General features: G+C 37.6%; 1 protein-coding gene across 4 annotated transcripts in view; it reads left to right on the top strand.

Moving 5' to 3' along the window:
• The window catches only part of ANAPC1 (anaphase promoting complex subunit 1), a 210,012-nt gene that overhangs the window by 115,104 nt on the left and 82,676 nt on the right, over positions 1 to 12,232 (top strand). For all 4 annotated transcript variants that reach the window (XM_023742799.1, XM_004388850.2, XM_023742800.1 and 1 more), the window contains 5 exons: positions 5,846 to 6,080; positions 8,260 to 8,351; positions 9,907 to 10,041; positions 10,211 to 10,293; positions 11,200 to 11,278. In XM_023742799.1, the coding sequence (XP_023598567.1) occupies positions 5,846 to 6,080; positions 8,260 to 8,351; positions 9,907 to 10,041; positions 10,211 to 10,293; positions 11,200 to 11,278 (624 nt within the window). The remainder of the gene's footprint in view (positions 1 to 5,845; positions 6,081 to 8,259; positions 8,352 to 9,906; positions 10,042 to 10,210; positions 10,294 to 11,199; positions 11,279 to 12,232) is intronic.

Raw genomic sequence — 12,232 nt, 5'->3', positions numbered from 1 at the left:
ATGGTGTCTCATAGTAGTTTTGATTTGCATTTCTCTAGTGGCTAATGTTTGCGAGCATTTCCTCATGTGTCTGTTAGCCACCTGAATGTCTTCTCTGGTGAAATGTCTGTTCATGTCCTTTGCCCATTTTTTATTTGGATTATTTGTCTTTTTGTTGTTGAGGTGTTGAAGTATTTTCTAGATTTTAGAGATTAGAGCCTTGTCGGATATGTTGTAGCCAAAAATTTTTTTCCAGTCTGTAGGTTCTCTTTTTACTCTTTGGGTGAAGTCTTTTGATGAGCATAAGTGTTTAATTTTTAGGAACTCCTAGTTACCTAGTTTTTTTGTGCATTGTTGTTTATGGTTTGTATTCTATTTATGGTATGTATTAGGGCCTCTAACATTGTCCCTATTTTTTCTTCCATGATGTTTATCATTTTATGTTTTATATTTAGGTCTTTTATCCATTTTGAGTTAGTTTTTGTGTATGGTGTGAGGTATGGGTCCCGTTTCATTTTTTTTACAGATGGACATCCAGTTTTGCCAGCACCATGTGTTAAAAAGACTGTCATTTCCCCATTTAATGGACTTTGGTCCTTTGTCAAAGATCAGCTGAACGTGAGTAGATGGATTTATGTCTGGGTTCTTGATTCTGCTTCATTGGTCTATGTGTCTGTCGTTGTACCGCTACCAGGCTGTTTTGACTACTGTGGCTGTATAATAGGTTCTGAGATCAGGTAGCGTGAGGCCTCCAACTTTGTTCTTTTGCTTTAGTCGTGCTTTGATTATCCAGGGTCTCTTTGGTGGATTGTCCCTTTAATCGTTATGTAATGACCTTCCTTACCTTTTATGGTGGATTTTGTCTTAAAGTATATTTTATCGGAGATTAGTATTGCCACTCCTGCTCTTTTTTGGTTACTGTTCACTTTATATATTTTTTGCATCCTTTGATTTTTTTAATATATTTATATCTTTGTGTCTAAGCTGAGTTTCTTGTAGACATCATATTGATGAGTCTTTTTTTTTTATTCATTCTGCCACTCTGTCTCTTTAGAGGTGTATTTAAGCCATTTACATTCAGTGTGATTATCGATAGGTATGAGTTTATTGCTGTCATATTGTTCTGGTTTTTTTTTTTGGCTGACTTTTTCTTTGTTCCTCTTACTTTCCTGTGCTCAGTTCCTTATGCTTGTGGATTTTCTTTTCTTTTCTTTTGTTATTATGGATTTTGTTTAGTGAAACTTTGTTTTTCATTTTTATTCTGATGAGTAGGTTTGTTAGCTTTCTTTGCGGTTACCTTGAAATTTACCCTTATCTTCCTAAGTTTGAACCAGTCTTTTATTACCTGATATTGCCTTCACTTCCTTTCCATTTGAAAGTTCTGTACCTACATTATTTATTCCCCCTTTTATTGTTTTACATTGTCGTCATTTAGCGATTGATGTCTCTGTTTCCCTGTTGTAAGTCTTTAGCATTGTTTTATTATTGAGAGTTTTTTTTACCTAGATTGGTATGTGGCTGATTCTGTTTTGTATCCTAGACTCCATTTGTTTTCTGATGTTGGTACTCTAACTGAAGCACTCCCTTTAATATTTATTGTAAGTTTGTTTTTTATGAATAACCTTGATTTCTGTTTATCTGGAAATGTCCTGATTTTACCATTGTATTTGAGAGAGAGTTTTGCAGGGTATATTATTTTGGTTGGCCTCTTTTTTCTTTGAAAGTTTTATATATGTCAACCCATTGCCTTCTTGCCTGCATAGTTTCTGTCAAGCCGTCGGAGCTTAGTCTTATTTTTAACCCTTTGAAAGTGACTTTTCATTTTTTTCAAGCTGCTGTCAGAATTCTTTCTTTGTCTTCGTTTTGGCAAGCATGATTATGATATGTCTTGGTGTGTTTCATTTGGGGTCTATCCTATATAGGGTTCGTTGAGCTTCTTGGTTGGTCAGTTTTTTGTCTTTCATGATATTTGGGAACTTTCCTGCCAGGAAATCTTCAACAGTCTTCTCTGTGTTTTCCATTTTCTCCCCCTGTTCTGGAACTCCGTTCATGTGCGTATTTTTGCTCATGATTCTTAGATTTTCTTTATTTTTCTTCATTCTTTTCTCTGTTTTTCCCCAAACATAGTGGCATCCGTAGATTTGTCTTAATCTTGCTGATTCTATCTTCCATTGTTTAAAGTTTGCTCCTAAAACCTTCTATTGAGTTATCCATTTCTGAAATTTTTTATCTTTTGGATTTCTAGTTGCTGTTTTTGTACGATTTCTAATTGTTTGTTTATTTTGACATTTTGTTCTTGTATTATTTTCCTGAATTCTTCTATTGCTTTTTCTGTGTTTTCCTTGATTTCAGCTGTATTTTCGTTGGTTTTGTCAGTGTTTTCCATGATATTACCTATTTTTTCCTTGGTTTTGTCTGTGTTTTCCTTGATCTTTTTCCTAATCTCTTGAAGAGCCATCAATATTAGTCTTTTGAATTTCATATCATTTAATTTGACTGCCTTTTCTTCTACCAGAAAGTTATCTGATTCTTTATTTTGGTCACTTGTTGGAGCCATCTTGTCTTGGTTTCTTATATGTTTTGACATAGTCTGCTGTCTCCGAGACAGTAACGTATTATTTTCTGTATTTAGGGAGTGTGTGTTTGTTTTGTCCTGTGTATGTTTTGTTTCGGTATGTCAGGGCAGGCAGGCCAGGCGTCCTTTGCTTGTCTCTGGGCATGATAGCTCTCACTACCTTGTCCGGGTGGTCAGGGAGGTAGCAGGCAGTGTGAGCTCACTTCACTGTACACTGGTTCGGCAGGGTGGCTGAGTGCGGACTGAACAGGCTCTGTCTGCCTTCTGATTTTGGTCCAGCAGTTTGGGAGCGTTCACAGCCCCTTGCCAGTTAGGCGGGAGTGTCAGACGGGAAATGGTACTGGCTTACTTCCCTCCATTCAACAGCTTTCCGAGTCGCAGGAGGTGAGGGGCATTGTGGGCCTGGTGCAGGGGCAGGCCTGAGCCAAGGATACTCTACCCATGGTGGCATGGTGAGGGCTGGCAGGAAAGGGGATTAACATATGTGGGTGTGAGGGAACACAGAAAAGAAAAGAGAGAGAGAGAAAGGGTAGCTGGCAGGGTGGGGTGGAGTGGACACGTGGTGCCGGGGGAAGTGGGGTAGGTGGTGTACGGGGCTAGGTGGGAGGGAGAAGGGAAAGGGAGAAAAAAATGGCACGATTGGAGCCCTGGTGGATTCGGGTGGGGGACCCGGAGTGGCAGTGGGCCGGTGGCCCTCTACCCGTGGTGGTGCAGCATGGCCGATGGGCAGGGATAGAGGTGGCATACAGGGCTAGGTGGGAGGGAGAAAGAACAGCAAGAAAGAGGAATAAAATAATGTAGGCAGAGCTGGCGCATAGGGACGGTGGTGCGGTGAGGCCTTTTGGGAAGAGGTAGAGGTGGCATGTAGGGCTGGGTGGGAGGGAGAAAGAAAAGGAAGGGGGAAAAGAGAAGAAAAAAGAATAAAGAGAAAAAGGCATGTTTGAAGCTGGCAGGTGGGGTGTTGTGAACCCAGGGAGCCAGTGGGCTAGTGGCTCTCTACTCACTGAGGTGTGGCATGGCCTGGCGGGATAGGGTAGAGGTGGCATATGGGGCTAGGTGGGAGAGAGAAAGAAAAGAGAGAAAGGGAAAAAATGGCACAGCAAGAGCTGGCAGGTGGGAGTGGGGTGGACCCAGGTGATGGCTGGCCAGTAGCTCTGTAACCTATGGTGTAGCATGACCCATTGGGAATGGGTTCTGGTAGTGTATGGGGCTAGGTGAGAGGGAGAAGGAAAGGGGGAAAAATAAGGGTAGGAGCCAGTGAGTGGGGGTGGGGCAGACCCAGGATGACTGTAGGCCAGTGTCTGTAGCTGAACAGCACACAGTGTGGCCCGTTGGGAAGGGTTAGGGGTAGCGTATGGGACAGAAGGGTGAGGGGTGGGAAAGCATGTTTCTCTGGGTGTTCTTCAACTGTTGGGGGATTCGTGAAGTTGCCTTTCTGTCCTCCCTATCTGGGGTCATTGCTGACTGTGCTCCAATATGGCTATGCTGTGATGTGTTCTTTGGTAGGGGACCCACCCTGTCTATCTCTCCTTGTTTTCTGTTGTCCTTTGTTTTCTTCTTCCATTTGATGTTCGATTTAGTTCTTTATCTCTTCACTTGATGCTTAGGGTTCCAGGATTGATGTTTGTATCTGTTTTACTTAGTTTTTCGGGTCTTTGCCACAGGGGGACAGCATGGTCCATCTGTCTAGGTTGCCATTTTGGTTCCACTGCTCCATGTTACCATTTTTTTTTTTTTAATTTGCTTGTGCTTTTGGTGTCGTATCTAAGAAACCATTGCCTAACCCAGATTCATTAAGATTTATGCCTATGTTTTCTTCTTAGAGTATAATTTTGGCTGTTACATTTACATCTATGATCCATTTAGATTTAAATTTTGTGTATGGTGTGAGGTAGGGGTCCAACTTCATTTTTTGCATGTGGATATCCAGTTGTCCCAGCACCATTTGTTGAAAAGACTATTCTTTCCCCATCCAGTTGTCTTGGCATGCTTGTTGATAATCAGCTGGCTGTAAATGTGAGGATTTATTTCTGGATTACCTCAGACCATTTACATGCTGTTCCTTCACCCCAGCACATTGTTTCTCACCTCGTAACCTTGAGTGCCCCATCTCCTACTCTTTTCTTGGCTAATTTGTATTTATCCATCAGGTTCTATTGTATATTTCACTTCTCTCAAGATTCCTTTCCTAACTATCAGCCCCTCCTAATCTAAATTATGTTTTTAAATACTCTTTCATAATACTTTGTACTTTTTTATTATGCTGCTTTTTTAAGAAAAAATTATTGTGACAGGATATATATAAAAAGACATTTACCATTTTAACCATTTTTAAGTATACATTTCAGTGACATTAATTACATTACCATGTTGCACAACCATCCCCACTATCCGTTCCCAAATATTTTTCATCACCCTAAACAGAAACTCAGTACCCCTTAAGCAATAACTCCCAGTCTCCCCCATTCCTCCTATTGCTGGTAACAACTGATACACTTTTGTCTCTATGCATTTTCATGTTCTGGATAGTTCATATAAGTGGAATCGTACAGTATTTGCCCTTTTATTTTTTGGTCTGGCTTATTTCACTTAACATAATGTTTTCAAGATTCATCCATGTTTTAGCATGTATCAGAACTTCATTTCTCTTTATGGCTGAATAAATATTCCAATGCATGGTTATACCACATTTTGTTTACCTTTTAACAGATGAATAGATAAGCAAATTGTGGTATGACCGTGCAGTGGAATTCTTACTCAGCCATAAAGAGAAATGAAGTTCTGATACATGCTAAAACATGAATGAACCTCGAAAAAAAACACATTTTGTTTATCTGTTCATCTGTTGGAAACTGGTGGCATAGTGGTTAAGTGCTACAGCTGCTCCTTGGAAACTCTATGGGGCCGTTCTGCTCTGTCCTGTAGGGTCACTATGAGTTGGAATTGACTTGACGGCAATGGATGTTCATCTGTTGATGGACATTTAGGTTGTTTCTACCTTTGGCTATTGTGTGAATAGTGCTGCAGTGAACGCTGGTGTACAATATTATACCACTCTTTAATAGTAGATTTGTTTGTACATTTTTAGTTTAACACTAACCCCCTCCCATTAGGGCACTAGCTCCATGAGAACAAGGACTATGCCTGTTTAGTTTACCACTGTATACTCAATGCCTCTCACTGTGCCTGTCACATAGAAATACTCATTGAAAGTGGCAGGCAGTATTTCATTTAAAACTATGTATTTGTTTTAGTAGTGACTTTTAAGTTTCTTTCTATTTTCTGTCTTAGGGCCATGAAATGACAAGCATTGGACTGCTGCTTGGTGTTTCTGCTGCTAAACTGGGCACCATGGATATGTCAATTACTAGGCTTCTTAGCATTCACATTCCTGCTCTCCTCCCTCCAACTTCCACAGAACTCGATGTCCCTCACAACGTCCAAGTGGCTGCGGTGGTCGGCATCGGCCTTGTGTATCAAGGGACAGCTCACAGGCATACTGCAGAAGTCCTGTTGGCTGAAATAGGTATGGCATTAATATATTTTTCCACTCCACACAGATCAAAGTAAAAATGATCGTAGAATTATAAAAATTAAGGAAAACATAGTAGCTTTTGTGAGCACAGAGTTATCCGGTACTAATAAGAAAAACCAAAAGTTATGTTTTTGAAGGCTAATATTGCCGTGCAGGTTACTAGCCTGGGTATTTATCTGACTAGCCTGATTGAGTGCCAGTGGTCACATTTAATGAGGTAGCCTATCAAAATGAATCCTGATGGCACAATGGTTAAGCGTTTGGCTGCTAACTGAAAGGTTGGCAGGTCGAACCCACCAGTGCGTCTCCACAGGAGAAAAGATCTGGCAATCTGCTCCCGTAAAGATTACAACCTAGGAAACCTATAGGGTCGCTACGAGTTGAAATCGACTTGACAGGACACAGCAACACAACATGGTTTTAATTACAAATGATTGTGCTGCTCTCCTGCTGTATCTTTACCAAGGAGGTCTGGAAATGATCTGCACTTAAAATTTAAAGTTGGCTATGTTGGTAATGAAACTGGAAATGATAAGGCTCACGTACTCATTTCATTTAATATTTTCTAAGCTTTTAATTGAGTCCAAACTTTATGAATATCTGTCTTATGTGTTGTCTTTTTCTGATAACTGGAAATGCTATTGGCATTACTAGTATGTACAGCAATTTAGATACATATATTACCTACTCTGTTCTGACCTATTCAGGATCTTTTCTACATGCATTTCAGGACATATTGTTGATGATATGTTATTGTTTAGTATGATTGTATTAGTTAGTTATTGCCACAATAATGCTGCATAATAAACAAACACAAAATCCCAGTGACATACAACAGTAATCTTGCTCTTATGTCTGTAGGCCGGCTCTGCTACAGGTTGTAGGTTTGTGGGTCTGATTCTCTGGCTCTGCTCCATATGCCTTATTTTGGGCTCTAGGCTGGAGGAACGTGTTCCTCTTATGGTAATAATAGAAGTGTAAGAGGGAGAACCAAATAATGGAAGTACATTTCAAACCTTGGCTTACTTTATGCTGGCTAAGAGCCCAGGCAAGAGCTGGTCACATGGCCTTGTCCATCGTGAGGCTATGTCAGGGGTGCAGATGTGTACTGCCCCTGTAGGACAGTAAGTAATTGAGACCAATCATTTGTCTATTACAGTAATAAAATAAATTATTTGCAAAACTGAAATGTTGCTGTTACCGAAATATACAGTAACATAATAATAATCTTGAGTATCTTGTGAAAACACTTATTCACAGGATTCTCAAGATTGGTTGTTTAAAGCTTATTCATTTACAGGGTAATTTAGCATCCTTTGGCTATATTATAGTGTTATCTAATGATATCACAAAATCTCACAGCCATACCACAGCTTTTTCATACTGTACATAGAGGATTTTCTCTTTGAATCATATGCTCTTTTATATAATGATACTTAGGATGTACATACTGTTTTTATTCTGCCCTTTTTATATATCATTCTCCAAATGATTTGATATTGTGCAGTATCTCACTCAGTTGATGTGCTATAAATTGCCTGATTGTTTTATTTTCAGGACTTTTTAGATTGTTTCAGGACTTTTTATATTGTGTCTTTGCTATTATGCATAAACATTAAACTGATTATCTTTCTGTCATTTCTTCCTTTTATAAAAATATGAATATTGCTCCCAACAAAACTTAGGATAACTATACAGAAATCCCATCATAGTAGGGTCAGTATTATATAGATTGAGAATGATATTTAACATGCTTAAAAACATATTCCTTCCTGTCAATCACTAGTATTTGAACATGTTTCATTACATTTAATGAATGAATTTGAAACTAAGAAAACGTAAACAAAATGTGAGATTAAAAATTAAACATTTTTTATTGAGCGCCCCTTTTTAAAAAAATTTTCCTACTTGGTAATATTTTTGGTAAAACCCAAGGTTTCACAGTGTTTTAAAGCCACTGCTTATGGAGGTTCAAATTGGCAAATTAAAAGAACTATTTTGGGGCTTTATTTTGTAGTTGTAGATACTGTTTATGATACAGTCATAGCTTTCTGAATGAAATTATGTTGAATCCGTAGCTCTTATACAACATACTAGAAAGTTAACTCTTTAAAATTCTTTTGAGTTAGGATTTTAAAAGGCTAATTTGAATTGTGTTGCTTTTTTATAGGACGCCCCCCTGGCCCTGAGATGGAGTACTGCACTGACAGAGAGTCATATTCTTTAGCCGCTGGCTTGGCCCTGGGCATGGTTTGCTTGGGGGTAAGCACAGCTGTGCCTTCAGATTCTTCAGTTACAACAGCTGCTTGTTGAGTTGTAATCTTGAAACTTTACTTTGAATACCACTCTGCCTTATTTTGACCTAACCTTATTCCTGCTTCTTCTATTCTGGATATTTTTCAGAGTACCAGACTTGGGAATGAAAAGAAATTTTAGTGACTGGGGCTTTAAGATTTATTTACCCCTGGTAGAAATATAAGTGTTTATGAGTGAACTAAGGGAATGAAGTTCCTTGGAAAGGGCTCAAGACGTAAGATGAAGAAGTGAATATAATATAAGAGTATTAATAAGAATAATGTAACAATATAAGAAGTGAAGAAAGAGAAAGAGAAAGTAGTGCATGGTAGAGAGCATAAAGAGTCTACAGTTAACTGCTAAAGATGAACCATAACCCTCTTTTGTGGCCCTGATGTTCACTCTGTATCCCACAACAGCATTTGCCTTATGACAGAATGCAATATCAGGTTGAACCATCTTTAACCCTATCCAAGAAACACAGTACAGAATTACCAAGACATTTCATTAAATGAGTGTTTTACCTGGGATATGGGTCCCTTGAAGAACCACCAAAGTAGTGTTATGGGGAAGCTAACTTACATAAAATTATAATGCAATGAGTTTTTTCTTGTGTACACTCTGAAAATCCACCCTGTATTTGACCATCTGTTAGGATTTTTGCTCTTCATATTTGGCACATGAACTAAAGAGGCAGTTGATACAGTGGAAAAGCATCATACTGATAATTGGAACCTGAATTCTGGTCCTCACTTATATTAGTGAGTCAAGTAACTTAACCACTAAGAAGTGTGGTTCCCTTGTTTATAAAATAAGGAAATTAGAATTGTCTAGTGGTTAAGTAACTATATAGACTGTGGAGCCAGAACTGCCTTGTTTTATATCCAACTCTGCCAGTTAACTAAGCTATGTAACCTTAGCGGGCTCAGTATTATGTAGATTGTGTTAAAACATAAAGGAAGTTTCCTTCCTGCCCATTACTAGTATTTGAACATGTTTCACTACATCTAATGAATGAATTTGAAAATAAGAAAACATAAAATGCAAGAGATTAAAAATTCCTCATCTGTAAAATGGGGTTCTTGCTAGTAGCTATTGATAGAGTTGTTGTATTAAGTAAATTAATTCATGTAAAAAACACACAGAATAGTGCCTGGCACAGTAAGTTATTGTTATTATAGTTGTTGCTGGAGAAGTTCATAGGTACAATAATGCAAGGATTCTGATGTTAGTTTAAGTTTCATTTACTAAAAACAGTTTTATTGTTAAATGCAGTGAAGTCTGTCTCTTTTGAAGCTTTTATGTATTTTATGAAAGTACTAACTTAACATACATTTATTATAATTTTTATGAGAATTATTATTAATAGTTTGAGTATTAACTTATCAGTAATACCTATTTTAATTGGAAAAAAAAAAAAAACCCTGCTTTGAAATTAATTCATTCCTTTAACTTTCAGATATGTATTATGGATCTTCTTTCATAAGATTTCCTTTAACAGATGTGTTACTTTATTTTCAAGCATGGCAGTAATTTGATAGGTATGTCTGATCTCAATGTGCCCGAGCAGCTTTATCAGTACATGGTTGGAGGTCATAGACGCTTTCAAGCAGGAATGCACAGGGAGAAGCATAAATCTCCAAGTTATCAAATCAAAGTAAGTCCAATTCAAAGTCACAAATCAGAATTCTGGAAGCTGAGAAGTTAATTTGAAAATAGTAGTTTTCATACTAACACTGGTAATTATGTTAATTTGAAACAGAGGCTAGTATTCAAAAGAATTTTATAATTCAGAACTCTTTTACAATAAACTCTTCTTTTGGTAGGAAGGAGATACCATAAATGTGGATGTGACTTGTCCAGGTGCCACTCTAGCTTTGGCTATGATCTACTTAAAAACCAATAACAGGTATTTGCGTTCCCTGCCTCCTCCATTAAATATGAAATCTTTTCTGACCTCTGTAGTAAAATTAAATTATCTAATGTGTTTATTTTCCTTGTACTAGAGCAACCTAATTATCATTCTCTCAAATACTGTAACTTAAATACCGATTTTGTCTAGAAGTAATACGTTTTGCTATTTTAATGATATTGACAATATAATTGCCAGTTTCTATTCATTTCTTTTTCTTTAGTTGTTATCACTGACATCCAAACAATACCTGAGTTCCATTTCATTAATTTTGCATGTTGTACTAAGGACCGATTAAGCCAGAAATACTTAGCATTATTCTGTTCTTGGTTATCATTTATAAAAATGATTTTGGCTTGGTTTAAGAGCTTTGGCGTAGTTCAAGGACTTTCTAACTGACCGTACCTTCTACCTCCCCAACCCCTGTGGTTGGTGCTCACACTTGAAGTAGATCTTTGATGTTTATTCTTTTACATTTTACAAAGAATGGAAAATTGGATAGGAGACATTATACCATGTTTTAAGTCTTTTAATTTAAAAAATGTTTTAAGATTAAAGAAGTTTCTCAGCGTTCTCATTCCTTCCCTAAGAAACAGTAAATGTACGTAGAATTAGTAAAGTAGTTAAAAACAAATATTTATTCATACAGTATTTGGCACTGGGGATAGTTCAGTGAACAAAATAAAAACCCCGCCTTCATGGAGATTACAGTAAGACTAGATGGATGGATGGATGGATGGATGGATGCACGGACGGACAAAATGCTAGAGAGTGTGAAGTACTATGGAAAAAAATAGATCAGGGGATGGACTGAGGAGAAATGTTTTGACATCTGTCTTGAGATTCTTGATTATCTTACCCTTTACTTGAGTGATAATGCTTACCGATATCCTACACCAACAGATCCATTGCAGATTGGCTCCGAGCTCCCGACACCATGTATTTGCTGGACTTTGTGAAACCAGAATTTCTCTTACTTAGGGTATGGTGCTTTATAAGTTTTCATTTCTTTTAACTTAAGAAGTCTATTTGTGGTTCTCAAATATAGCTTGCAAATATAAATGTCTTTACAGAGAATTTTTTCTTATTACTCTGTCAAGTATATCTAATTGGCAGTGTTTTTTTGTGATAAAAATATATATAAGAAAATGTTGGCCAGTTCAACATTTTTTACATGTACAGTTCAGTGACATAGATTATGTTCATCATCTTGTGCAACTATCACCACTATTTATTTCCTAATTATTCCACTGCCATTAACCAAAACTCAGTGCCCCTTAAGCAGGGACTCCTTTCTCCCTCCCTCCCTCCCACCGTTGTTAACCACCAGTAAACTTTAGTCTCTGTATTTGCATATTTCCTGTAAGTGGGATCATATGATATTTGACCTTTTGTAACTGTCTTATTTTCCTCAACATGATGTTTTCAAGATTCATCCATGTTGTGGCATATATCAGAGCTTTATTTCTCTTTATCGCTCAGTAATATCCCATTGTATGTATAGACCCCATATTGTTTATTCATTCGTCTGTTAATGGATGTTTAGGTTTTTTCCACTTTTGGCAGAGAATATTGGTGTACAAGTGGCAGTGTTCTTTTGAGGTTATCAGTTTAGAATTTCTCAAATTTTACTAGAAAGACCAACCACATTGAGATGTATTGCTTAGAGTAACATTTCAACTTCTCACATTATTAGTCAAAACTTACTAACAAGCAGTAAGTGACTGGGACTTCATTATTGCTTTATTTTACATTCTTTGATTACTATTAAGGATGACTGCCTTTTATTGGTTTAAAACCCCCCAAAACCAAACCTGTTACCGTCAAGTTGATTCCGACTGATAGTGACCCTATAGGACAGAGTAGAACTGTCCCATAGGGTTTCCAAGGAGCAGCTGGTGGATTTGAACTGCTGACCTTTTGTTTAGCAGCCAAA

The sequence above is a fragment of the Trichechus manatus genome, unplaced genomic scaffold (genome assembly GCF_000243295.1).
Source record: "Trichechus manatus latirostris isolate Lorelei unplaced genomic scaffold, TriManLat1.0 scaffold00219, whole genome shotgun sequence".
NCBI lineage: Eukaryota > Metazoa > Chordata > Mammalia > Sirenia > Trichechidae > Trichechus > Trichechus manatus.
Note: the sequence above shows the minus strand (reverse complement) of the source record. Positions and strands in the feature narration are given on the sequence as shown.